Source organism: Onychostruthus taczanowskii, unplaced genomic scaffold, assembly GCF_017590055.1.
Source record: "Onychostruthus taczanowskii isolate IOZ18803 unplaced genomic scaffold, ASM1759005v1 scaffold46, whole genome shotgun sequence".
Taxonomy (NCBI): domain Eukaryota; kingdom Metazoa; phylum Chordata; class Aves; order Passeriformes; family Passeridae; genus Onychostruthus; species Onychostruthus taczanowskii.
Genome location: NW_024502125.1, coordinates 970932 through 996864, shown reverse-complemented (window position 1 = coordinate 996864; position 25933 = coordinate 970932). Strand labels below are relative to the sequence as shown.

Sequence of the window (25933 nt, the reverse complement as noted above, 5' to 3'; positions counted from 1 at the left end):
AAAGCTTTCTAAAACAGAAGTAACAACAATATTTTTGAAGTGCAGATATTACAATGAAACAATGCAAGAACCTCAGCAGCAGCAGGTGTGTCTATAGCTCTGTCAGTCTGTTATGCTTTGCCTCTGTAAGTCCATCAAAGTGCCACTTCCCACTTTGTGGGCTGAAGTCATACACAGGACCAGCAGCTGTAATTATTTTGAAAACTAATGGAGTTTCAAGTATTTTTGTTAGGACTGAACATTTGGCTCTCACTTTTAGGTGGGTGGGAGTGCTAATGATTCATTATGTTCAAAGTACATCAGTTGCAAACTGTTTGTTAAAATGTATCTGACTGTAAAATCAGAAATAATCCAGGAATTGGTATTAGTATGTAAAAAACCTGGGGCTTAAATGATGCAAATACATTTCATTCAAAGGGTAATTTTGCTTTACATTCAAGGAAATAAACTGGGATAATTTAATAAAATTGAGTTTGTTGGATTTTGTACATGTGAGTATATATAGAATATGTTGGGGAGGTATAAGCAACACATAAAGTGTTGTTTAAAGTAAGGGTTTGGACAGGAAAGCATGTAAGAACAGACATTTTGGGACATTTATAGCAACAGCTGATAAGGATACCTGACAATCAGCCGAGTCAGGTGTTATGAGGTGCACACCAGACTGACACACTATATGGATGCTGCAGATTTCAGTGTAGGTCCTGTAAGACTTGATGTCATCAAGCCAGTCTGACAAACCAATCACTGTCCTCCTCTCCCATGGTTTCTTACCAGTTCAGGCTTGGAATGTGTTTTATCTCATAAATTCTCAGAAGTCCTTTTTCCCTTTTGTTTTCTACAACAAAGTGTCTGCAGTTTGATGCAATATCCTGCCTACATATCAGTGGCCTTGACATCCCAGCTGCCACACAAGCTTCTTAATGCCTGTTCTTTCCACATGGTTTTCTCATGGTTTTCCCAGCATCATCTGGAACATTCAAGCATTGCATCCCTATAGCTTAAAATACTCCCTGAGGAATGTCAGTTGTCAAACCCCATCACCCATGGTGCCAAAATAACCATACGGTGCCAGGTGCTTCTCATCCTCCTGCTGCTGTTGTTAGGTGTGGTGCTATCGACGGCAGGGATACTAGGTGTGACAGGACACCATGATGGAAGGGGAAAGACTCAGCCCCCCGGGGTGAAGGTTTTAGACACTTCGGCTGGAAGCCGCATTGTTCAAACCTTCAGGGACTCTAGGAAAACAACTTTTTCCTGTCTCTCGACTGAGCCTCCCGTGGTGCTGGCTGCCCGGAGGGGCCGCGGCCCGCCGCCTGCTCAGCCCGCTCTCCCCCGGCACGCTCTCCGCCGATGGCGGCGCCGGGAGCCGGCTTCGGGCCGGGGAGCCCGTGTGAGGGAAACGCTGCTCGTCCGGCGCCGGGCGCTGTCGGGGACAGGGCTGGACGGGGCGAGCCCGGCCCGGGGGCTGCGATGGCACTGCCGCCGGCGGGAGGGGCTGCGGGGCGGCAAGCGGGCTCGAGCCGCTCCTCCGCCGCTCCTGAGGCGGGCTGTGCCCGGAGACATTCCAAACAGGGCACACATAGCCAGAGCTGTGCCACCGACACGGCCCGCGGCTGGAGCCGAGCTCTTACGTGTCTGCAATCTGCGTGGTCATGTTTGTGGAGCCACGGAACGGTTTGGCTGGAAGGCACCTTAAAGATCATCTTCTTCCAAACCCTCTGCCATGGGCAGGGACACCTCGACTTAGCCAGGCTGCTGACAGCCTTATCCAGCCTGGCCCTGAGCACTTTCAGGAACGGGGCATCCGCTTTCCTGGGCAACCTGTTCCAGTGCTTCACCATCCTCACAGCAAAGAATTTCTTTCTGACATCTGATGCAAACCTCTCTCCTTTTTGTTTAAAGCTATGCTTGCCCATAAAAAATGCACCTCTCCAGCTTTCTTGTAAGTTGCCTTTATGTAAACAAAAGGCACAATAAGGTCATTCCTCTCTTTTCAGGCTGAACAATCCCAATTCCCTTAGCCTTTCATAATTAGTTGGATCTGTGAGGGAGAGGATTTAGATGCTTCTGTAAATTTGTGGTTTGATGGGGAAGAAAACAAAGTCTCTTAATTAGAATCACCTTAAAAATATACTGTGGTAGTAACTGATGTACTTTCATACAATGTAAAAATAATTTTGTATTTCTTTGCATATTAACTACTGAATTAACTAATTAACTACTCTAATTCCTTAATATATCTATAAATTCATAAAAATCATAAACAACTTCTCTATAAAGTGTCAAATCAAAATCAAATGCAAATAAACCTCAGCATGGCTTATTCAACCCCATCAAATTTGTAGCTATTCTGTTTAGTTTTATTTATGGCTTTATTCCTTTCTTTGATGTTTGATATTTCTAGTGTCCCTACTTCTTAATGCGTGCTTAAAAATTGGCTTCAAATGAGACAACATCAGTAGGATGACACTTTTTTCTGGTTTAGGCTTTACTTATACACTGCACATAAGATATATGTGGGAATATATGTACCTTTCCAAAGATCTTGTGAGCCTGTGCAACAAGTGAGAATTCTGTTCTCCAAGTCCTAGAGCCATTAATTAGGGTGTTATACAGCAACAGTGTCAAAGAAAAGAAAGAGACAAATTTCCCTTGTCTAGAATATTAACACCTGATCAAAAAAACTCCTTTCATCCTACATCTAGAAGTCAGCAATCTGCTTAGAGGATCTTCTAACACTGTGTGCCTTTTCCTCTGTTGACTTTGGACATGTCACTGTGATCTCTGAAAATCCCCCTGCTAGCAATGTGAAACAGTTCCCATTTTCAGATTTAAAAGTAGATACTTTATGAGATAGTCTAGAAAACATAGCTGAAAGAGACAGTTTGTGCCTAACTGTGGCACTCTAACTGGATTATAACTGAATGCTGCTTAAATTGGCTAGCTTTTTGTAGCCTTATGGATGTGGACATGAATTCACTTAAATGAAACACTTTTAAACTAATTTCCCAGAGAGTGGTGGTTGCCCTGAAATGAGAATGCCCCTGTTTGCTGAGTACACATCAACCGTTGTAAAACACTCCCAGTTTGCTTAGCTCCTATTTAATTTTCCTAGTTACTTTTATAGTTTTTTTCAGCCTCAGCCTATACATCGTATGTCTGGTACTGTGTATTAATATCACATCTATTTGTTCAGTAATCCATAAAAAAGAGAATTATGCATTAAAAAAAGAGAGAGAGAGAAAGAGAGAGAGAATTTACAGTGATACTTTCTGTATTTCTCCAAATCCCTTTAATGACAAATTTCCTGCATTTAGATATTGTGCTCCATGAAATAACTTAGCTAAGGACAATGCAAGTGGTATTACGTGAAGTCCTTTATTTGGTACTTGACCTGATTGCATTTACCATATGAAATCCTTAGACTGTGTCAGAACTATTTCAATGTACATTAATTGTAAATGTAGCTGTATTGTAATTGAGCTGTCCTTGAAATAAATTGAGTGACTCTACCTTGAATTGTAACATTTACCATGTGAATTTTTGAATTAGATAGCTGTTATCATTAGTTAGATTGGTTATCTAGTATTTGTTATTATTATAAATATTCATTAGTAGTTTTTATCTTTCACATTTCTGATAAATTTGCTTAAAATATCATAATGAAGGACTTTATTTTTATCAATATCATAAAGGTATAAGATCTACATGGATTGGAAGTGGTTCTGTTTGCATCACTTCATGTAATAAAATTTACATTATTAATATGCAAATAGTATGTATAGTGTGGCCTTATCAATTTAACTAGAACATACATACTGTAATAAAGACACGAGTCACAGAAGGAGAGGTCTGACTGTGTTTCCCAGGACTATTCATCCAGCACTGATGTATATTACAAAATCCCAGCTCTATCTCGTGGTCTTTGTCAGTCCAGCCTTCACTGCTGCATGAAGTGGTTGCTGCTCTGCACAGCGCCTACGGCACAGTCACCTTCAGAGAAGCTTGCACAGGAGATTTCTTACAACTGGTGCCTCTTGCAAGCCTCCTGGATATTCTCATTCTGCAACAGCTCTGGTATCAATGATGTTTTGAAACACAACAGCATAATAAACAGCATAATATTGTTTTGCTACCTTTCAGAATCAGAATCTTAGAAAAACTCTCAATTTTTCTTAAAGGATTAACACTTTTTAATTTTTTTTTTTTTTTTTTTTTTTTTTTTTTTTTTTTTTTTAAAGAAGAAAATGCTGTGAAAGAATATTGTTGATATAGTCAGCTTTGGAAAATAATGAGCACATATATAATTTCATTTTGCCCTCCACCAGTTCTGTCCTGTGCAGATTTTTAAAGTTAGAACAGAGTTAACACTTAACATGAGCATCCTAGAAGATTTAGTTTTCAGTCTGGATGTTGAAAATTTATCCTCTGTTGCACAATCAGAGGTAGGAAGGCAGTAACAGAAGCAGTGAAATTCACTCACCTTCTGTGTGAAAAAGCCAAAGTACTAAGGATGTTAGGCTAACATATTTTTGTCACCTGATTATAACTTGCAGTGTCAGGACAACTCATTGCAGCTAAAGTCTGAAAAACAGTAAATATCTTTGTATTGGAATAATTTGCTAGTTGCAGGTAATCAACTTTTTAAAATGGGATTTTTCAGTATTTCTGAAGATGTTTGAGTCCACACTCTGATGTTCTTGATTGCTGGCATCACTGATGTAATAAAAAGAGAAGTCTCCTTTTTCACTGTCAGTACCACTGTACCAGTAAGTAGCTTCAGGCCTAGATGAGGGCTTGTGCTGATAAGCTATGGCTGCTGGTCTGTGTCTCAAAGAGGTTTTTATTACTATTAGAATGTAAAGGAAGAAGTCTATAGATGGGTAGATTCAGAAGAAAGAAGATTCAGAAGAAAGGAATGATGGAATTATGAAGCAAAAATTCACTTTGATGGCATTATTTGGCATGAGAGGCAGTTAATGCAAAGCAGCAAAACAGCAGCAATCTTCATTTTAGTAGTTTTAAATACATAACAGCAACTGGAACATAGGGGCATAATTTCAGTGAGGATGGTATAGCCTTGCTAACATATAGAAAAGACCCTGCATGAGTGAAACTGCAGTAGAACTGCAAATGTCACAGTTTAAAGGCGAAGCGATCAGATAAGTAATGTCTCAGGACTGAGTCAGGAATGAGATCAAGAGACAGCTTGTAAAATACTTAAACCCTGATGCAAATGGCTAATTTTTTGGCACCTTAGAAAAAAAGTAGCCGTAAGAGGGGTGTTATAGGTAATGTGAACATACAGAGACTGAGCAAGTTAGGGAGATCAGGTCTATATTAATGTTTTCACAAAGTTTTAAAACTGTTCTGTTATCTATTTTCTTGGTGAAAGTTATGACCAAGGTCATGCCAATTGCCAGATCCTGCTGCCATGAAGCACCTGCTGGGTATATTCTTCCTCAAGCCCTGAAATTGTTTCTAAGAAGTATCTAATAAACATGTTTCTTTGTACCTTAATGATGCTTTTGTTACTTTTACTGGAATTGCATTGATGTTTACAGGTCTCCTACTGATCAGGTTAACACATGTAATAGCTCATAAGAGGAGCTATTTATTTTCTAGATTTGCCTGTACAAGCTTGAACTATTAGGTTCTGCAAATCAATGCTAACAACATGAAAAGAAAAAGCAGTAGGCTTTAAAGCATAAAGTAAGTTACATTTAATCGATATAAACAATAAAATCTAGGGTCTTTTGGGCAATATTTTGAGAAAAATTAGAAAGGCCATGCCTCATTGTTAGTCAGGTGTACAATTTAAAGTTCCTTGGTGACTTTGTTTAAAGATAATAATGGATAGGGCTATGCTCTTATTAAATAGTCCTTTGAATTCAAGGAAACTCTAAGAATAAAACTGCATATTTAATGTTTATTTGTGACTTCTGACAGTTAAATACAGGAATTCCTTGTAAATCATTATGAGTTTTTCATAATTTCCAATAAGAGAAATAATAGCTAAATGGGGTATGAAATGAAAGCAAAGTGTACAGGTTGTGTAAGCATATTCAGTGAAATAATGAAATAACTCAGGAAATGTTCAACAATAAAAAACCATTAGGCATCTATGAAGGTTGTTATAGAGAGTTTTTAAAGGTCATGCTTGCGTTTAACTTGGTGATAAAAGAATAAACTACTTTTCCTAGGTACTTTATCTGAACATCAACAACACAGCTGGAACGAAACTATAAAATCAGTAGCATCCTTTTGTTTCGTTGACATTATGTGCACGGAGCTACATTAACTGTACCAAAAATATCCCCTTTGTGACAGTGAGTTCCAACAGACAAAGAAGAAGAAAGAAATTAATATGCTGCCACTTACAGAGTAATAGCTTAAAAAAATAATCAGCATCCTGCCCTGAGTGCTGCATTAATTTAATTTAATTTTATTTTAATGGAAAGACACAGTCCTTTCTTGTGGACTCTGGACAAAAATGCCTCACTTTTCTCCCTGTACCTTGTTTTCTTCAGGCCTGACATCATACTGCAAGATGACATCACTGCAAAGCCATAATTTAAATTTCATGTGCTTTACATTTGTTTACATTTGAACTTGGCATCCTCTTTGAAGTCTATTGACATCTATTATCCCTTACTCTTTCAACCTTCTTACCAGAGGATGTTGGTTGACATTATTATTTACCTCATTAGTGTTGTAATAGTTGTTGTGGGACTCCAAATTTTAATTATATTGCAGTATGCACTGCTCTGTTAGAATCTTTCACACATGAAGGAGGTACCACACGGAATCAGAAAAGTACATTTGTTGTATATTTTATCTTTGTTTAATTACAGTCTGACTGACAAACAAATAAATAGGCTTTTGAGAAAACCTTTATTTAAGCATCACCTGGCTGGAGTGCAGGAACTTTAAAGAATAGTTTATATTTGTTTGGTGAGAATTTATATTTCAGTCTTTCATCAAAAAAAAATAAATTAAATCATGGAAGTTAAAATCCTTTTTAAAGGATATTCATAATTGAGGCAAAGGGGAAATTAATGTCAAACTTGGCTACACACTATTCATGGATGTTCATGGAGATTTGCAATTAATGTTTAAGTAAAGGAGGCTTATATAGACAATGCTCTTGGGCACATGGTGGGATTTTTGGGGATGGTGCTGTGCAGGGCCAGGAGTGGGGCTTGATAATTCTTCTGGGTTCTTTCCACTCAGCTTATTCTGTGCTTCTATGATTCTGATTTAGAAAGACTTGGCAGGGCAGACTGAATTTACTGTGCAGATAAAACAAGTCACTGGTCTCAAATCTTCAGATGATAGTGTGGAGCACAGGTTTTTTCTTCTTGACATCTCACCACTGACTACCTTCATGCACTTTGTTGCCACAGATGTCATGAATTTGGGTGAGTGATTCTGAATGTTTATGCATGTTAGAGACTTTCATAGACCATCCTTACACCAGTCTATTTATAGTGATTAAAAATGCTAATCTGGGCAGACTGTAAAGTGCTTCTCAATAGGTATTTGTCAAGTAGAGCAGGGCATTGAAATTCTTGTTTATATGGAGGGAGTATAAACCAATGCCTATGTAAAAAGCAGGAAGAAAGCAAAGTAAGAAAACTATAAATTCAGTGCTGAATTTTGGGAGCAACTTAGATCTGTTGTAGATATTAGCTGAATTATTTGCATCTAAAATAGTAAACAGAAGTAATCAAAATTATTTAAAATCATAAATAAACCAAAACTGCTCTCATGTATCTTAAAATAAGAGAGAAAATATGAGTGAAGGAAAATTTATCTTAGTTTTTTTCAGGACATCACCAAGTGTGAGAATCTAAGGAGATACCCCATTGCTGTACTCATCTGTGGGAATTGATGTCAGATACAGTGGTACTGATCTTAGCATGACAACCTTTTCCTTTTGAGTAACAGTTGTCTGTAAATTTCCAAAATCATTCCAAATATGAGCTACTAATCACATGGATGTGCTTCAGCTATGTATTAGGACTGAATCATTTGGGAATTTGTTGTAGGATAATAAAAGTTTCTATTTCCAGCAACATAATTCAGGACTAGTTCCAGTAGGTAGGAGATTCATTTGTGATGGATTAGGTAAATACAATCCCTGGTTCCAAGAAACACTTTTGATTTGGACTTGTCCTTCACTGTTGAGTAGTATGCTCTTATCCCCATCCAAAATTTCATACCCGCTAAAGTGACATATTATAAAATATAATTTTATACTTAAATATTTTAAAAAGTGTAGCAAACATTAGGAATTTTACTGAAACACGTTTAATCTATTTCTGGTGGAATGATAATTTAGAATTTAAAAGAAATAAAACAGAACTCTCTGTTTTCTGGCACTCCAAATTTCTCCATGGAACAACAAAATTCCTTTAGGAGCACACTTCCTTCAGTATAATCCTCCTCTGTCACATTGTGCCTGTCACACTGATGCCCAAGCTCAATGATCTCAGGACTTCTGTTGTGTGGATGATGTTGATTAGAAACATTATCATCTGATATCCTTTCCTTCTTAGTAATAAGTTTCATTTTCTCACTGTGCTAATTGCACAGCCCTCCTTATCATGTTAAACAATGTGGCAACTATGTGGGTTTTTTTGCTTTGCCTAACCTTTGCTTTTTTTATTCAGACCTGATGCAGGACTCATGACTGATGACTGTCTTGTAAGCCACTAATTGTATTTGTACCAACAAATCGTGACCTTTGTTAGCACAGAGCCATCCACAAATATACCATATTCCACCTGAATGCTAGGGAGGTTGCATTTCTTTTCACATTCTTTTCCATCATGAATTTCTTCTTCCACCTAACTGCTTTGCTAATAGTAAAGTTTTTCTTATGATAAGCAAGAAGACCTTATTTTTTTTTTTTAATTTGCTTCCCTAGCAGACTCAACCGGAAACTTCCTATGTTTTTATTTGTTGCAGCAGATATAAATGGAACACTTGCTCCCTTCCCAAGAATAACATTTTGCTCTTTTGGATGCACTGAGGACTGTCATTGAAGTGTCACAGCCCTTGATGGTGCAGTGTTATGGAACACTTGATTTAGATATGTCTTTTATTTTCTCTGAGATCTTGCTATCACTACTGTATTAACTTTAGCTGCAAGTCATATTTTGCCCAAAAATTATTCTTATGTAATTGGTGATGCAAGTCAAATTATGACCCAAAATTATTCTTGTTGTATGAAGAAAAAATAGAAGATTTTGAAGGTAACAGGGTAACTGAGAATCATTTTTCATCACACTATTTCCATATAAGTGTGATTCCTGGGTGGAATCCTGAGCTGAATTTCAGAGATCTGACTTCTGGTCACAGTTGTGGATAAGCAAGGTAGATGGTATAGATTTAATAACTTATTAAAGTTACTAAACCTTAATATGTGCTTCTTTGCCAGAATACAAATACTTTAGGTTGTGGAATGTGTCTTAATGCAGTGTTTTCAGTAAGTATCAGTAGAGACTTGAAGTTCAGTTTTTTATCTTTAGCATTACTATAGTATGCATAATTAATCCATCTTAAACCAACTAGTGACCAAACTTCTGTAGAAATGTACAAGTCCATGAAAAGAATTATGTTTATTTGTTTTTTTCATGCAATATAATTCATATTTCCCATTGCCTCACTTTATTTTTCTGTAGTAAAACAAAAAGTCATTAGACTGATAGGCATCATAAATTTAGATAAACTGAACTTTCAGCTGTTATTCTTGCTTTCAAAAAGCTATACTGATAACACCTGTGAGCAGATGAATGCTACTCTTATGTGAAATCTTACTCTAAAACATTGAATATTTCTTCCACTTGATCTTCATCTGTAAGGGATTATAGAATTTTTGGCTGGGTTCTTTTCATGTGATGATACTCTACATGTTAAGGATGAGGAGCTGGAAGGTATGATAAGGTTGCTTGCCAAGAATAATTGGCTTCTGCTGTGTGGAGCAGCTCAAATATTGTATTACAGTATGTAATTTGGGCGTGCATATTGCCTGTAGTTCAAAGCACTTCATTAATCTGCAGCAGCAAGCTGAGCTTCCTTTGGGCTGTCTCCTTACATATTTACTGAGCAAGCTACATGCAGCACTTGAGAAAAGATTGTCATTTTCAGGTATGGACAGACTTCTCTTTGGAATATAAAGAAATTAATCCTAGTCCTTTTCTTTTCTTTCCTTTTTATTTTTTATTTTTTATTTTTTCTAATGGTTGTCATATTCTGCCAATTATTCTTGTGGCTTTCTATTAAATCTAAAAACTTCTTTGCTGGCACATGGAGGTGAATGGAAAGAATAGTTGTGGAGCTCTCTGTGGGTTGATAAAAGAATTGTTATATCCTTATATACATGCTATTTATTAAAATTTAGCAGAGTTCTTAAAAGCAGGCTTCTGCCAGTTCAGATTTGTCATCTCTAACATAGAGAGACATTAGAGTTCTTTGGTCTGTTGAATCTGTCTTGTTTTCTTGTCTCCAAACACTTTTTATGTGCTTCTCCTACTCTTTGTCTATACATATTCCTTTAGACTCTGCTCTGATATTTTTCTTCTTCAGCTTGAAGGGATGGGAGAGATTGAAGGTGCATTTCTCCTAATCCTCAAGGAAAAGCCCAAACATTTTAAACTACTTAGGTCTTTACCTATCCACAGTCCAAGCAAAGATCATCTAAAATCTAGAAGAAGTTATGAGTTCTCCTCAGAATTTTACAGGACAGAATTTCTGTAGGAATAATGCAGGTTGGAGAGGGCTCTAAACAAATGGATCCAGTTGAAGATGTCTTTGTTCATTGCAAGAGGTTTGGACTAGACAACCTTTAAAAGGTCCCTGCCAACTTGAACTGCTCCATGATTCCATGAAACCATGAAGCATCCCTGGCAGGAGGTAAAAAAATATGCAGCTTTGATGACTGTTAGATGCATGTGGATGACTGCATTGTATCATTAGTGTCCTGGTTTGATAAGGAAGTGAGTTTTTTGGGAGGTTGTGGTCACACCAATCAGTGCTCAGATTTGAATACTGGCACCTGGTGTGGCCACTGAAGACATGGATATGCCCTGAGAACACAGGGGGTTAAAAGCAGAGAACCCTCAGGGAACTCTTTCTTGGTTCCAGATGAGAAATCCCAATCCCAGAGGAGAAAATCATTTGTCCGATTGTCTGATTTTGTACACAGCACATACCTTCCTGCCATGAGCCCTGCAGCACACAATCCAGCACACAGTCCAGCATGGCCTCATCCTGTCACTCCATGTTAGACACACCAGGGTGGCCCAAGCTGTAGTTCACCAGCTTCCTGTGCCTGGCAAACAAGGCCATCAGCACTCAACCAAGCTCAGGGACTGTTGCTTCTCTTTGAGAAAAAAATGCTGTATTGACAATGAACTGTTTTAAGATTTGTGCTTATATGAGGTAACTTTGTAGTTTATGTAAAACACTCATTTTTGCCTTTCACATTTTGTTGCCTTGACCATTTGTCCAAACTCACTGGAACACATAGCTTGTCCTGTTTGCTTGACTAACTTTACAGACTTACCTTCTTACTCCTGAGTTTGAATTAATTTGTATAAACAAATGTAAGTTACAGGCCACATCCTCACCTACAATAAATCAGTGTGTCACTATTAAAATCTGATGTCTACCTATCAGCTAAGATGTAGCCATTTATTTTTCCATTATTTCCTTTCCAGAGATGTACTGTGTTTTAGAGGATAAGGTATAAGGTGTTAAAACCATACCTCTGCATTCTAAACACTTTCCTCGTCTTAAAAAAGAGTGACCTTTACACTGGACCAAATGGAATTTAAATCAGAACACTCCTCTTTATTTAAGGTTAAAACAGCTTGCAAAACCCATTAAGAAGCAATGTAGAGTCACAACAATAGTTGTGTCACAGAGGTTAAGGGAGTTTACCTGATAGTCAAAGCCTGATTTAAAGTTTCTTAGGGCAGAATGTTGAGCTACTTGTTCTAGCTTGCTATGTATTTGTTTCTAATGAGCACACATTTCCTTAAAAATAGTCAGTTTTCAATTGTTTCTGGTCACTAGCGGTGTTTCTCAGGACTCAGAATTGGGACCAATCCTGTTCAGTATCTTTACTGATTATCTGAATTAGGGGATTAAGTGTAGCCTCAGTAAGTTTGGGGACCACATCATGTTGGATGGTAGTACTGGAAGGCTTTAGAGAGGGGTTTGGAAATGTTAGATGGCTGAAACTGACAGTATGAAGTTCAACAAGACCAAGTGCCAGATCCTCCCCCTGGGTCACAACAACCCCAGGGAGCTCCACAGGCTGGGGCAGAGTGGCTGGAAACGACCTGGGGGTGCTGCTGACAGCGGCTGAACATGAGCCAGGGAGTGCCCAGGTGGCCAAGAAGGCCAATGGCATCCTGGCCTGGATCAGCAATGGTGTGGCCAGCAGGGCCAGGGCAGGGATTGTCCCCCTGTGCTGGGCACTGGTGAGGCCACATCTTAATAGGTCAAAAAAGAAAACACAACCACCACTGTCATTTTACAACCTTTATTCATCACTCCTTGTATCGCTCCTGACAACTCTGGAGTGACACTTCAGTGAAATTCTGGTTTGTTGCAGTCAGTGGGAGTTATAAACAAGAATTCATTGGAGCTGTGGTTTTAGCTGCTGTTCTTTTCCTGTTGAAAAGTTTTATAATGTAATGACTATTCTGTATTTATAACATTTTCCCTTTTGGAAAATTCATTGTCTCATTCTGGAGTCTGACCAAATTGAGCATCTCTTCTTGTTTTATAGCTAAGCTCTATCTTTTTCAATCAGCTCCTATATTTCTAATTGAATTTCATTATCTACCAGAATGAGTTCCAAAACAATCAAAGAAAATGTTCATCATAACTATATTTGGTATTTTTTAACTCCTCAAATCAGGAACTACCCACTAGCAGGTACAATAAGCTTGTGCATGCTGCTGGACACCAGTCCCACCAAACCTGCTCTATCACTCTTTCCCTCAACTGGATAGGGAGAGAAAGAATAACAAAATGTCCACAGGTTGAGATAAGACCAGAAAGATATTACTCACTGGTTACCATCACAGGCAAAACAGACTCTACTTAGGAAAATTAGTTTGATTTATTAACAATCAGATCATAGTAGGATAATGAGAATTAAAACTCAAATCTTAAAATCTCAAAATCTTAAAATCACCCTTCCACCCTTGTCCCTACTTCCTATGCTTAATTTATTCCCAGTTTCCTCTACCTCTTCCCCCCTAAGTGTTGCAGGGGACTGGGTAATGGAAGTTATGGTTTGTTCAACACACATTGTTTCTGTCACCCTTCTTCCTCAAGACAGGACTGCTTCACCTGCTCCATCATCGGGAATCTCCCACAGGAGACTGTTTTCTGTGTACTTCCCCAGTGTGAGCCCTTCCCACTGACTGCAGTTCTTCACAAACTGCTCCAGCACACGCTACTTCCACGTCTTGCAGTCCTTCAGGTGCACTCTGCTCCAGCATGGGTGCCCCACAGAGTCACAGGTCCTAGCCAGGACCTTACTCCAGCACAGGTGTCCTATGGGGTCATAGCTGATTCCCAGACATCCAGCTGCTCCAGCATGGGTCTCCTGCAGTGGCTGCAGCTGCCTCCCTGTCTGCACCATGGGCTGCAAGCGAATTTCAGCTCTGTCACCTGGAGCACCTCCTGCTCTTCCTTCTGCACTGACCTTGGTGTCTGCAGGGCTGTTCCTCTCACATATCCTCACCCCACTCTTTTCTGGCCACAATTTGTTTCTGCACAATAACTTTTTTCCTCTCAAATACATTATCCCAGAGATATTGCCGCTCTCAGTGACAGACTCAGCCTTCGCCCGTGGTGGGTCCACCCTGGTGTTGCCTGGCACTGCTTAATTATATAGTTTAAAAATTGTATGTATCTCATTTTCCAATGCTTGCATTTTAACTGATGACTGATGACCTTTAAAATGCCTATGTTTCCCTGAAAAATGCTGAAATGCTGTATTTCCCTTGGGTGAACTGATTTCACCAGCAACATGTACATGAGCTCTGCTCCAATCAGCTGCTGATGCTCCAATTCTTCAGGAGAAAATGGTGTTGGCCCCCAGATCTCAGGATATTTTATTTTGATTTTAAAATGCAATCATTGGAAATGTTGAAGTCCACACATGAATTTTGATACTGGGACTAAAATTGTTACTTTTTTCCCCCTTCTTTAAAAAAAAAGGTTTTGATAACAAATTTGATAACTTTTGATAACTTTGATAATGGTTCAGTTTTGTGTTTTGTATGTTAAATATACTTGGGTTGGGATTTTTTACTTTTTGTTTTGATTTTTATTTATTATGTTATTTGTATTTTATATTATCCTGTGGTTTGACAAAAAGCAGAATGAGAAAAAAAATTATAGTGGTCACTTGCAGGTCTAGAAAGGGAGAAGCTTATTTACCCATATCAGAAAAACATTAACAGAAAAAAAATAGGGGAGAAGTTTCGATGGATTTGTACCATCTAATCCTGAATATGTCTCTTGAGTACTACTAGAATAATATTTTGAATATATTTATAAGTAGTTATGCTAAAACCAAGGAGATAATAAAAATATTTATGACAGTAGTAAAAGTTCTGTTAGAATTACCTAACTAAAACAAGAGTTTCTCCACCGTCTTACACTTGTAGGCAAAAGGATTATTCACTTCTTCAGCCCTGTCAGAGAAGTATGGAATTCTACAAGTGATGGATGGATGTACATTTCGTAGAGTAAGGGTCTGATTCAGCACATATTCACTGGGAGTAATCTGTCAAGAGTATGCCTTCAGACAATAATTTCACATTTTTCTATTGTCATTAGTAGGGCGTGAGAGTTCAGTGATAAAGAGTGTGCTGCTAACCCAAAGACTGATTCAGACACCCCTTGACCTGGGAACAAAGATTTAAAAACTAAATAAATATTGAAGCTAAAAGAGATGTTTGCCAGTTGCTTCTGTTTTTATTTTTGGGAAGAGTGCAAAAGTGTAGCTTCTCTGTGCTATGTAAATACAACCCAGATAATTGTGTGTGGAGGGAAGAACAGTTTCACAAAAAGAAAGAAGGAAACTTCATTCATGCTACTGCCCTACCTTCTGCTTTCAGGAATAAAGATGATTGAAGTTGTGTGTTCTTGTATTTCTCCTTTTGCTTTGTTGGAAAGAAAGCATCCTTCCTGCTACACAACTGGGGCAAGGCTGAGAACTTTCTGTTCACCTGCAACATCTGAGGTTCTGAGATAAAGCCTCCCTCTGGTCACTCTTGCCATCAGTTAAGTTAGTTTATCTTAGCAATATCATGCATCTCTGTTTCAAATTAGAGTTAACACCAAAAAACAGTGGGACATTTTAGAATGCTTCCCTTAGGAAATAGGTGTGTATTACCAACAGCCACCTATTAACTTTTGAAATCACTGACCACTGCCAGCTAAATCTGATAGCAAGGTAGTAATTTATTAAATGTATTAAGTATAAACCTTGCAAAAATGGTGAATTTATAGAAGTGCCTATTAAAACTGTCTTCAAACAAACACCCACAACATGTAGTTTGAGCACATATCCTATTAGACACCAGAGGATTTTATATGAAGAACAGCCAAAGTGAATGCCTTAACTCTTGAAAAGCTTTCATTCAGTTTTCCCATGTTATCAGACACCAGGAATTCCACTCAGATTTTTTGGCAAAGACAGATTAGGCTTTTTTTAGACTTTGGCATTTATATTTTTTTAATATAGTGTGAGCTCAGTCTGCCTCATTGCATACCAGGGAGCTCAACAGTCAAGTCAACTACACAATGACAAAAAATCTTAAGGAAACAGACTTTACCTGCTTTGATACTTAACCAATAACTTTATTTTTGTTTTGTTCCACAGTGATATCTGAATATGTATTTGTAAAGTTTCTGAAGGACACTCAAACCCAAACAGATATAATAACATTCTTTCCCAGATGACACCCCCAATTTTCACATTTCAGCTTAATATAAGCAAGTTACAGTTGATAATAAACATTTTGCTACAGAACAGAGTTGCTAGGTTTTTGGAGCTATTGACATGTCAGGCAAAACCAATAGTAATCTGCTTGAAAGTGAAGCTGATGATTTCTAATGAGCACTTTTTGATAAAAACTTGAGCTGCTCCTTTGTGTTCAGATTATGTGTCCTACGAAAGCAGGAAAACAAAACTGTGTTTTGCTCTTTTTAACAGTGAAATTTTACACATTTACATTTAGTGTTTTTTATTTCTTGTTTTCATCATAATATCCATACCAATATACATGAAAAGAGCTCTTCAGCAAAATCCTGATGAGAACAGTGTAAAATCCTTTGATCCCTTCTAGCAGGGACAAAGACTATTACAGAATGCAAACATGACAGCATCATCATTTGAGCCACCCACTTTTTTATAAAAATATCTTTTATTTTCTCAACTGCTAATCTAATCACAGAATGGTGGAAACTGAAAGGGACTTCTGCAGGCCACATAGTCCAATCCCCCTGCTTAGGCAGTGCCAGCTGTAGCTGGTTGCCTAGATTATGTCCTGATGGCTTTTGAAGACTTGCAAGTATAGAGAGTCCACAGAACAACCTGTGCCAGTATTCAGTCACACTCACAGTGAAAGTTTTGCCATGTTCAGAGGGAAGATTCTGTTGTTTAGTTCATGCCTGTTGCCTCTGATTTTGCTCCGCTTTGAAAATCTTTCACTACTCTCATTATGTTGAATCAACAGCAGTATCCTTCTTGGAAAGAAACTGACTTACAGCTACAGGGGAAACTGATTTGAGGATATATGCTCTCCACTAGAAGAAATACTTTTTCAATGATATAAAAATAGGATAAGAAAGCAACTTGAGCAATTAATCCATTATTGAACTCCTTGTCCACAAAAGAATAGAATTGACACAATTCTCTCATAACTTGGGAGAAAAAGAGATTTTAAAACGAAACAGACCTTTTCTCAAAATTAAGTTTTTCATTAAAAAAGCAATGAAAATACATTAAAAGGACATTGTGCTACTTGAGCTACTTGAAAATCAAGAGCTTCCCCCTTTTTCTTCATTTTGGGCAAGGCTGATTGCGTGATGCAAAGGCTTGCTTCTTTTCATCAGTGAGTAAGTGACAATGGTCCTTCTGGCAAATTCTTATAGGCAGTGGAGTAAGGAATGTGTTAGTACTTTGCCAAATTGGTCAGAGGGGAAAGGAGCACTGGTAGGGATGAGTGTTAACCAAACAACATGTATTTGGCCTTGCTGGATATTTGATAATAGCAAGGAGTGGATTTAACATTCATATTCCAAAATTTTGGTGTGCTTTTTCATTGAGGCAGTAAATTATTTCAATATACTGTCTGTACTGAATGCATTTTTCCTGCTTGGCTTCAACTGAAAACACTTTTTTTTTTAATATTCTGCCTTACTATGATGTCTCAAGATTGTTTGTTTAGACAAATTTGCAAATACTTCATATAGAAATTCTTCTAGACTTTGGGGCAAATTACATCAGTATGAATAACTTTGTTCCAGACCTTTTTTTTCCAAGAAATTAATAAAATTATTACAGAAAAAAAAGCCAGCACAAGTTAGCAGTCCCACACAGAGAAACTGAACCATATAGTGAGAGCCTAATGATACAATTCTTTATTTAAAGGAATCAGAAGTGTTTTATTTACTCTAAACTAACTGTTATAGGCCTGTTTCAAGAGCCCAGTAAGTTTTTCCTAGATATCTGCAGTGTTCCTGTTACCTGGTCTCATAACAATATAAATGCACACTTTTTATCCTTTTGCCCTTGACATAGAGTCTTAGTACACAGAGATATTGTTACATGAGATATTTGGTTTGTTCTAAGACCATGAGAGAAATAAAATCTGTTTCAGGAATAAAAATTACTTTTTCCATAGATCTTAATTTAATGTGTGTTTTGTTTGTACAAATCTTTATGCACTCCTTTTTTTTATTATGTAACTATAATAAAGCATTTTGACAATTGAGCATAACTGGAATTTATCATTTTCCTCCTATTATACCCTGAAAGTTTCTACCTTCTCTGTTCAAGGAGATAAGGCAGTTTTCACAGCCTAAGGCTAGTGCTACTTGTATAAAGCAGTATATCCTTGTCATTTGGACAGCCTCTGTATGTGTAAGGCTACTAACATGTACAAGGAAATTTTTTTTACTTTGAGAAGAAACTTGGAGATCTTCCTAACATGGAAAAACGAGTGTTATGAGTGGGACCATAAAAACACTTGCTGAGAAACCTGCTGCAGCTGAGTGGTTTTCCCAGATGCTCATTCTAAAATCTAATCAAAGGTATTGGTTTGCCTGTGATTGTAGAGAGATATACACAAATTTCTTGAACAAAAATATCTTTCATAATTATACTTTATCAACTTTATCAACAGTAACACATGTGAACACTCCACAAAGATAACCTTTTAAGTCACAATATGTGTGATTTTTCTTAGTAGACATAAAAAAATGAAGTTGCAAGAAAATGGATGCTATTTCTATGCTGAATAATAGCTAACATGGCTATAATTAATAGAAACTATCAATATTGGCTAAATATATCAGTCACTTGAATTTTAGGCCATCAGTTAAGTCAGTAAGTATGAACATTTGCATTTACAGAAAAAAATATTGATTTGAACCTCTGAGGATTTTATTGAAATGGTAGCTGTAAAAGAAACTGAAAATCTTGATTCTGCAGCTCTGAAGGCTGAGCAGCAAAAAGATGGACAGAAAATTCAGGGATGATGTCCAGGGTCTGAATCTCACAGTAGATCATAGAATCGTGAAATGGTTTGGGTTGGAAGATCATCTACTTTTAAAGCCCCTGCCATGGGCAAGGCCACTTTTTACCACACCAGATTGGTCAGAGCTTCATCCAGCCTGGCTTTGAATGCTTCCAGGGATCGGACATCCACAGCTTTTCTGGGCAACCTGTTCCAGTGCCTCACCACCCTTGCAGTAACCTCCTCCCAACAGCTAATATAAACCTACTTTCATTCCGTTTGAAGCCATTCCCCCTTGTCCTGTCACTACATTCACTTGTAAAAAGTCTCTCTCCATCTTCCTTGATGGTTCCCTTCAGGTACTGGAAAACTATAATTAGATCACCCCAAAACCTTCTCTTTTCCAGGCTAAATTAGCCCAATGCAGACTTTCCTCATAGGAGAGGTGCTTCATCCCTCTGATCATGCTTGTGGCTCACGCTTGTTGCCTCCTCTGGACTCCCTCCAGCAGTTCTACATCCTTCCTGTGCTGTGACCTAGAGCTGATGCAGCCCTGCAGGTGGGGCCTCAGCAGAGCAGAGCTCGAGCAGAGCAGAGCAGAGGGGCAGAATCCCCTCCCTCCCCTGCTGCCCACACTGCTCTGGATGCAGCACAGGACACGTATGGCTCTCTGGGCTGTGACCCAGTGCTCATGGCTGGGTCATGTCCAGCCTCTCACCCACCAACATCCCCAAGTCCTTCTCCCAGGGCTGCTCTGGATCTGTTCATCCCCAGCCCGTATTGATACCAGGGATTGATACCTCAACCCAGATGCAGCACAAGCACTTGCTCTATTAAATATCATGGAGTTCCCATGGGCCACATATTCCCAGCTTGTCCGGGTCCCTCTGGACAACATGGCACCCTTCAGGTGTGTCAACAGCACCTCTCAGCTTGAGGTCATCTGCAAATCTGCTGAGGGTGCACTCGATCCATTTCTCGTCACTGATGAAGATATTAAATAACTCTGGTCCCGGTACAGACTCCTCAGGGCACAACTTGTCACGGATATCCATTGGGATTCTGAGTCTTTGGCCACAACCCTCTGGATGTAACCATTCAACCAATTTGTTATCCATCTAATAGTCCACTTCTCCAATTCATCTCTCTCCAATTTGGAGAGTAGGATATTGTGAGAGACCATGTCAAAGGATTTACAGAAGTCCAGGACATCCACACCCCTTCCCTTGTCCACCGATGCAGCCAGTCCACTACAAAAGGCCACTGGACTGGTCAAGCAGGACCTGCCCTGGGTGAAGCTGTGTTGGTCTCTCAAATCACCTCCCTGTTCTCCATATGCCTTAGCATAGCTTCTAGGAGGATTTGTTCCGTGATCTTCCCAGGCACAGAAGTAACCTTGACAGGTCAGTAGTTCCAGGGCACTCTTTCTACCCTTTTTAAAGATGGGCACAATGTTTCCCCTTTTCCAGTCACAAAGGGCTTCTCACCTGACTGCCATGACTGTTCAAATATCATGGCTTGGTAACTATATCAGCCATTTAGCTGAAGACACTGGGATGTATCCCATTAGGTCCCAAAAACTTATCTACATTAGGGGTCCTTAGGTGGTCACAAACCTATCCTCCCTTACAATGGCTCTGCTATCCCAGTCCCCATCCATCTGTCCTCTCAAGAGGTGTGTAAATAGAGAAATTAAGATTGTGAAAAGATTGTGACAAAAATGGGTTGAGTACCTCAGCTTTCTTTTCATCTGGTATTAATTTTTAGCATTGTTTATCGGGGGCTGCACACCTTGTTTGCTTTCCTTTTCTGGTTAGATCTTCTGTTCATTTAGAATAGCCTGAAGGTTTTCAGAGCTTCTTCCAGCAGCCCACAGCTCCAAAAGACAGTACACACGCCAAGACTCTCTGGATCACATCACTGCTTAGCAGAGTTCTTGTCTCCAAGACACTCCCATTTTAAGGCAAGTTGTCAAAGCCCTTCACTGTGTGCTTGCTGAGTCAACTCTTTTCCAGGATCTTTGCATCACTTAGATGATCTCAACTGATCAGACAATAATGAAGAATCTGTACTCTTTTTTTGATTTTGCTGTTTTGAAATTCATTAAAATACTACAAAGATTAGTACAAATACACTTGAGTGCTTTTCTACTTGAGTGGAAAAGTATAATATTGCTTTTTGTTCTCCAGGAGTAGCAGAATAACCTGTATGAAAATCATGACAAACCATTACGTAAAATGGACACTCTACATAAGTATTGCCATATAGTAATTTTTTCCCTTCAAAATTTTTGAATAGAAATTATTCCCAAATAACCATGTGAGTTTAAGTGCAGCCATCTATGGTGGTGTGTTAGGCACTGTGCTAAGAATCAAGTCTTTTATAAACACGGACAGTAGAACATTCTTTTGAAAAATAGCTGTGTAGTGCCAAATTATTATGGTAGAGCTTTTTCTTTCTTCTAGCCTTTTATTTGTTGTTGGTTGTTTTTTTTTCTATGTGCCATACTGAAAGCTACATATATTGGAATTGCCTGTAATCTGTAAACTGAAAAGAGAACACTTGCTGTCACTTCCTTTTTTCTAAAAGCATATACAAAATAACATGCAAATTCTTAAGGCAGCTGGTGTTAAAATGTTCTCTTCCTCATATTAGAGCCTAATGAGATGTAAAAGAACCTTTGACATTTCAAGATGCCTCTCATTTACAGAAGTTCATCTGTTTTAAGACTTCATAATCTGGGTGGGGAAGCTTGATCATATGTCTAAAACAAAGAAATCCAATTGGTAGATCAGTCCTGGATCTAATTACAGGGTGCTATCTTGGAGGTAACAGAGAAGTCAGAAACAGTGTTGTGAGGCTCTCAAAGCTGCACAGCTGATAATTATTCTTTTATTCTTAGCTTAGTGGCACCAGAGTGTTATACTTGAAAAGCTGTTAACCTCAACATTTTCCACCACATTGTATAACAACAAAAGTGTGGGCCAAATTTAGAGCTTTGGTACTGTTCAGAAAAAAGCTTTCCTACGGTTGTTCTGCCCTTCAGAACTGCAGGTGTGCTTGTTTGATGGGTACTTTGCCATCATTTAGAAAACCTTTTATTTCCATTTAAGATTGGTCTGACAGCTCTGAGTTCTAAGAATTGTCAGGAGGTGCCAAGTCCAGCAAGTCTTAAGCCTGGCATTGGCCATCAGAATTTTACTTAGCCTGAGTGGTCAGTTGGGTCTCCACAGCAGTCACAGACTCTTGAAGTGTGGCAGTCTGAAGTGGGAGATTGTGAGAAGCAACCTGAGGGTGAGGTACTTGTGAGTGATGGATTCTGCTTTCTAATGTGCTTTGAGATGTACTGGTAAGGTAAATAGTAGGTAAAGATTCCTGAATGTAAGGTGCCATTGGTAATGTATGTATTTTTGCTAAATAAATAGCAAACTGAACATTTTATTAGTTTTACCTAAATATTGTATCCCTTGAGTTTATTTTGTTGTTTTCATACTTGGGAAAAAAAGTTATCTACATACAGTCTTAAATATTAGAAGGGATGTTAAGAAGGAAGATCTTGTTAAGAAGAACATGGTTCCCAGTATCTGATTTTTCAGGAATTGCTGTTGGGCAGTCTTCAGGCTAGCAGGAAAATAAGATCATACAAATTTGTTTTACTGAGTTCAATAATTAGTGATCTGTGATGTATGTTGCATTATAGACCATCATGGATTCTCTTTCAATAGATAAACAGGCTGGAAATCCTGATTTTATTGGCCAGGGAATTCCTTTGGATGAGACAGCATTTGTAGTAAGTATGCATCTGAATGACAGAGTTTACAACTTAATAGGAAGTGTTGGTTAATGTGTTTACTGAAGTGGCAAGCATTGCAAAATTTTCATTAAATGCCAGTTAATCTTCCTGTGCTACTTTTTTTCGGATGATAGTGAATTTTATTCAAAATTGTGGGGTGTTTTTGCAATAGCCACAAGTATGTGAAGTTTAAAAGTTGTGAGGGAACTTGAAGTTTCTGTGCATGTGCTCAGAAACAGAAAAAGGTACAGGTCTATCATCCAGGATGTTGTACAGTAATGCACTGAGCTATTTGTCAGTAGTCCATGCTGGGATGTTTTATTTGAAAACGAGTTTTAGTTAATTTCTTTTCCTGATTTTTTTGCTTGTCTGACATTTTGAAAATAAGGTTAATTTGATGTGAAACAAGCTAAGAGAGATGTTTTAGATGTGAAACAAGTCAAGGGAGATGTTACAGATGTCCATAACCAGCCCATTGAAGAAACATTTCTCTGCCTTGGAGGAATGTTTGCATGTAGCTGATCTAGATATGTCTATACCAGGAGTTTCAAAATTTGATGTTTCAGATACACAGCTTGGAAGATGGGATACCTGGGCTAAAACTCACTCAGCTCTGAGTTTAATGTGGAGAAGTATTCTTGCCTTCAGATCTACATTAGAATAAAAAATAGCCAGGTCTGGTGGGTGAGGCTTGCGTTCTGTATATAGGATTATTTTTCTAAAATTATTTGCATACTGACAGATTTCCTGTTGTTAGGGAGTTATTGAAGAAGGGTATGTCTTCCTGTCTGTAACTGAAACTTCTGCAAGACAGTTAGTTCCAATTGAATATTTAGCAATTTTGGTAAAACCATGGTTTTCCATACCATTATTTGGTTCATTTCCCATTTTGTGTTCCTATGTCCAGTTCCAAAACCTTTTCATCGGTTCTTTTGTGCTTACAGCCAACACGCGATACATCAGTCTGCTCTAACACACACACTCACAGACTTTGGGTTAGAACAAATACTACTGCAGTTACTGGAGCACTCTGACAGCCGGCGCTTCGGCGGGCCGGCGTTGTTCGGAGCACTTACATGTGCTCTTACGCCTTCCCCCACGCTCCTATAAAGGTTACACCGTCAATTTCTGATGGTGCCGCGGTCGGTAGGTAAGAGAAGGACGGGCAGGACGGCTCAGCGCTCCTGCCGGCGGGGACCGGGTGGGTGCCGGTGCCCTCAGCAGCCGTGCCCCGCGCCGTGCCCGTCCTTGCCCCGCCGCGGTGCCGGGGCGCGGTGCGGAGCCGGACGCCTCCCTCGAGGGGGCGGCGCTGCGGGCAGCAGCGGCCCCGGGGCGGGCGGCGAGCCGAGGCTGGGGGCGAGCCCGCAGGACCAAAGTTTCTTGCCCGCAGCGCCCCGGTGTCCCCGCAGAGCGCGGCCCAGCGGAGGGGCAGAGCCGCTGCCCGCGCCCGCAGAATGAGGGAGCAGCGCCCGTGTCCGGGCACCGGGCAGCGGAGGATGGGCGCGCTGGCGCTCCCGGTGAGCCCTGTGAAACGCTTGCAAACTGAGCGCGCCTTTCCCTGTCTTTTCGCAGAGGAGGCCTACCAAAAACTGGCTAGCGAGACCATGGAGGAGCTGGACTGGTGTCTGGACCAGTTGGAGACCCTGCAGACCAGGCACTCCGTCAGCGAAATGGCCTCGAACAAGGTAGGAGCCCGCGGGCTCGGCCCCGCCGCCCCGCTCCCCCCTGAGCGCGGGCCGGGGGTCGCGGCAGCCGGGGCTGTGCAGGGTCAGGGGCGGCCGGAGGGGCCCGGGCGCTGGAGCGGCCCCGGGCGGAGAAACTTGACCTGGTCAAGCAGTGTCCAAACGTAATTTGGGGAGCGGGAGCTGGTTCTGTTGTGGTTTTATACACCAATTCTTTTAAATTTCAATGCAAGTTGTGAAAGTGATGCAGGTCTTGTAAAGCTACACTGTTCTCTTGCGTGCGTCAGTTTGAAAACAAAAAGAGATTGTTCAGAGCTGCTGGCAATTATCTGTTCAGTTGCTCCTTTTCACAGAACCCCATACAGAATTAGGGATCTTTCCTAGAAACGGTGTAGAAAGTAGCATGAAAGGTGATAAAGATAGTTCCTGAGCCCAGAGGATCTGTATGGTGGATTCTGCTTGTAAACAATGATGATGACAGCTCTCATAATGCTATTTGTTGTGAAAGAACATGCTCTCAACCAAAGTGCCATCACAATAGACACCTACATCTAGAGGTGTGCTTCTGCAACAGAGTGCGCACTTCCTTCTCATCCTGGAAGCTGAGGATTTGCATTAGCTGGGAACTCTGTGCCGGGATCTGCTATGGTCTGTATGTGCTTTGGTTTTGCAATTTGAAATTGAGTTTCCACATCTTTTTATTTATAAGTAAAATTTCTTTCCTGATTTTGATTTATAAGAAATATGCAGGTATATTTCTAGAGTTAGTTTTTTTTTTTTTTTTTTTAAGGTGAATTAATAAAAGTGCTGTGTTACTTCAAAATTTATTTTTGTATTTTTCATCAACTGAATACTTGAACAACATATGCAATTAGAAATTATAAGAAAGCTTTAATTAAACAGGATAGTTTTCCTACTCTTGTGTCTGCAAAGGCAGCTGATGATGTTTTAGCATCTTTTCACCATTTCAGTTGTAATTAATATTTTAAGTTGCAGGATAGTTGTTTTGACTCAGCTTATGCCTTCTTAATACTCTACTGTTTTGCTTTGACTGCTCTTACCAAGTATCTGCTCTTTGTTATTGACTGTTTTTAAGTTCCTGTTGAAGTGTGCCTGCATGTGAGATATGAAGTATCTGCACACTTGTGCAGTTGAATCCCACAGTGTAATATTCCCTTTGCTTTCTTCAGCTTTAGAGACTCTTAGCACCAATTTGATCTCTGTTTTAGGAGTTTCCTGCCTGGCATTACGCTATTCTCAGAACTGCATTTTCAGTTTTTATTGCAGCTGGAAGATGTTGTTACTCAGTATGTATTGTGTATGCATTTGTGAGCTACAAAGTCAAGAGTTTCCAAAGCTGTTTCAGCTCTGTATGACTCTGAGACTTTGTTTCCAAAGGGAGTGAGATCAGACTGATACATGCAACCTGGTCTTTTCTTGCTAACAAATTTGAACACCTGACTTGTGATGTTTGTATAACCATTCTTTCACAAAATGCTGCATTTTCTTCAAGCATTTCTTTCCTACCTCCCTATAATAGATAAGATATGCAGTGTTTTTTATTAACAGTGAAGGTAAGCTGTTTCTATAATGAGGTAAAGTTAATTGCAAATCAATGTTTTTTAGGGTTTGCCAAGTATATTTAGTATTCTTATATTCTGTAAGTAGACTCA

At 39.3% G+C, this 25933-nt stretch overlaps 1 protein-coding gene across 7 annotated transcripts in view; it reads left to right on the top strand.

Annotated features, from left to right (window-relative positions):
* The window catches only part of PDE4D (phosphodiesterase 4D), a 309694-nt gene that overhangs the window by 242205 nt on the left and 41556 nt on the right, over positions 1-25933 (top strand). For all 7 annotated transcript variants that reach the window (XM_041414575.1, XM_041414580.1, XM_041414579.1 and 4 more), the window contains one exon: positions 24151-24263. In XM_041414575.1, coding sequence (XP_041270509.1) covers positions 24151-24263 — 113 coding nt within the window. The remainder of the gene's footprint in view (positions 1-24150; positions 24264-25933) is intronic.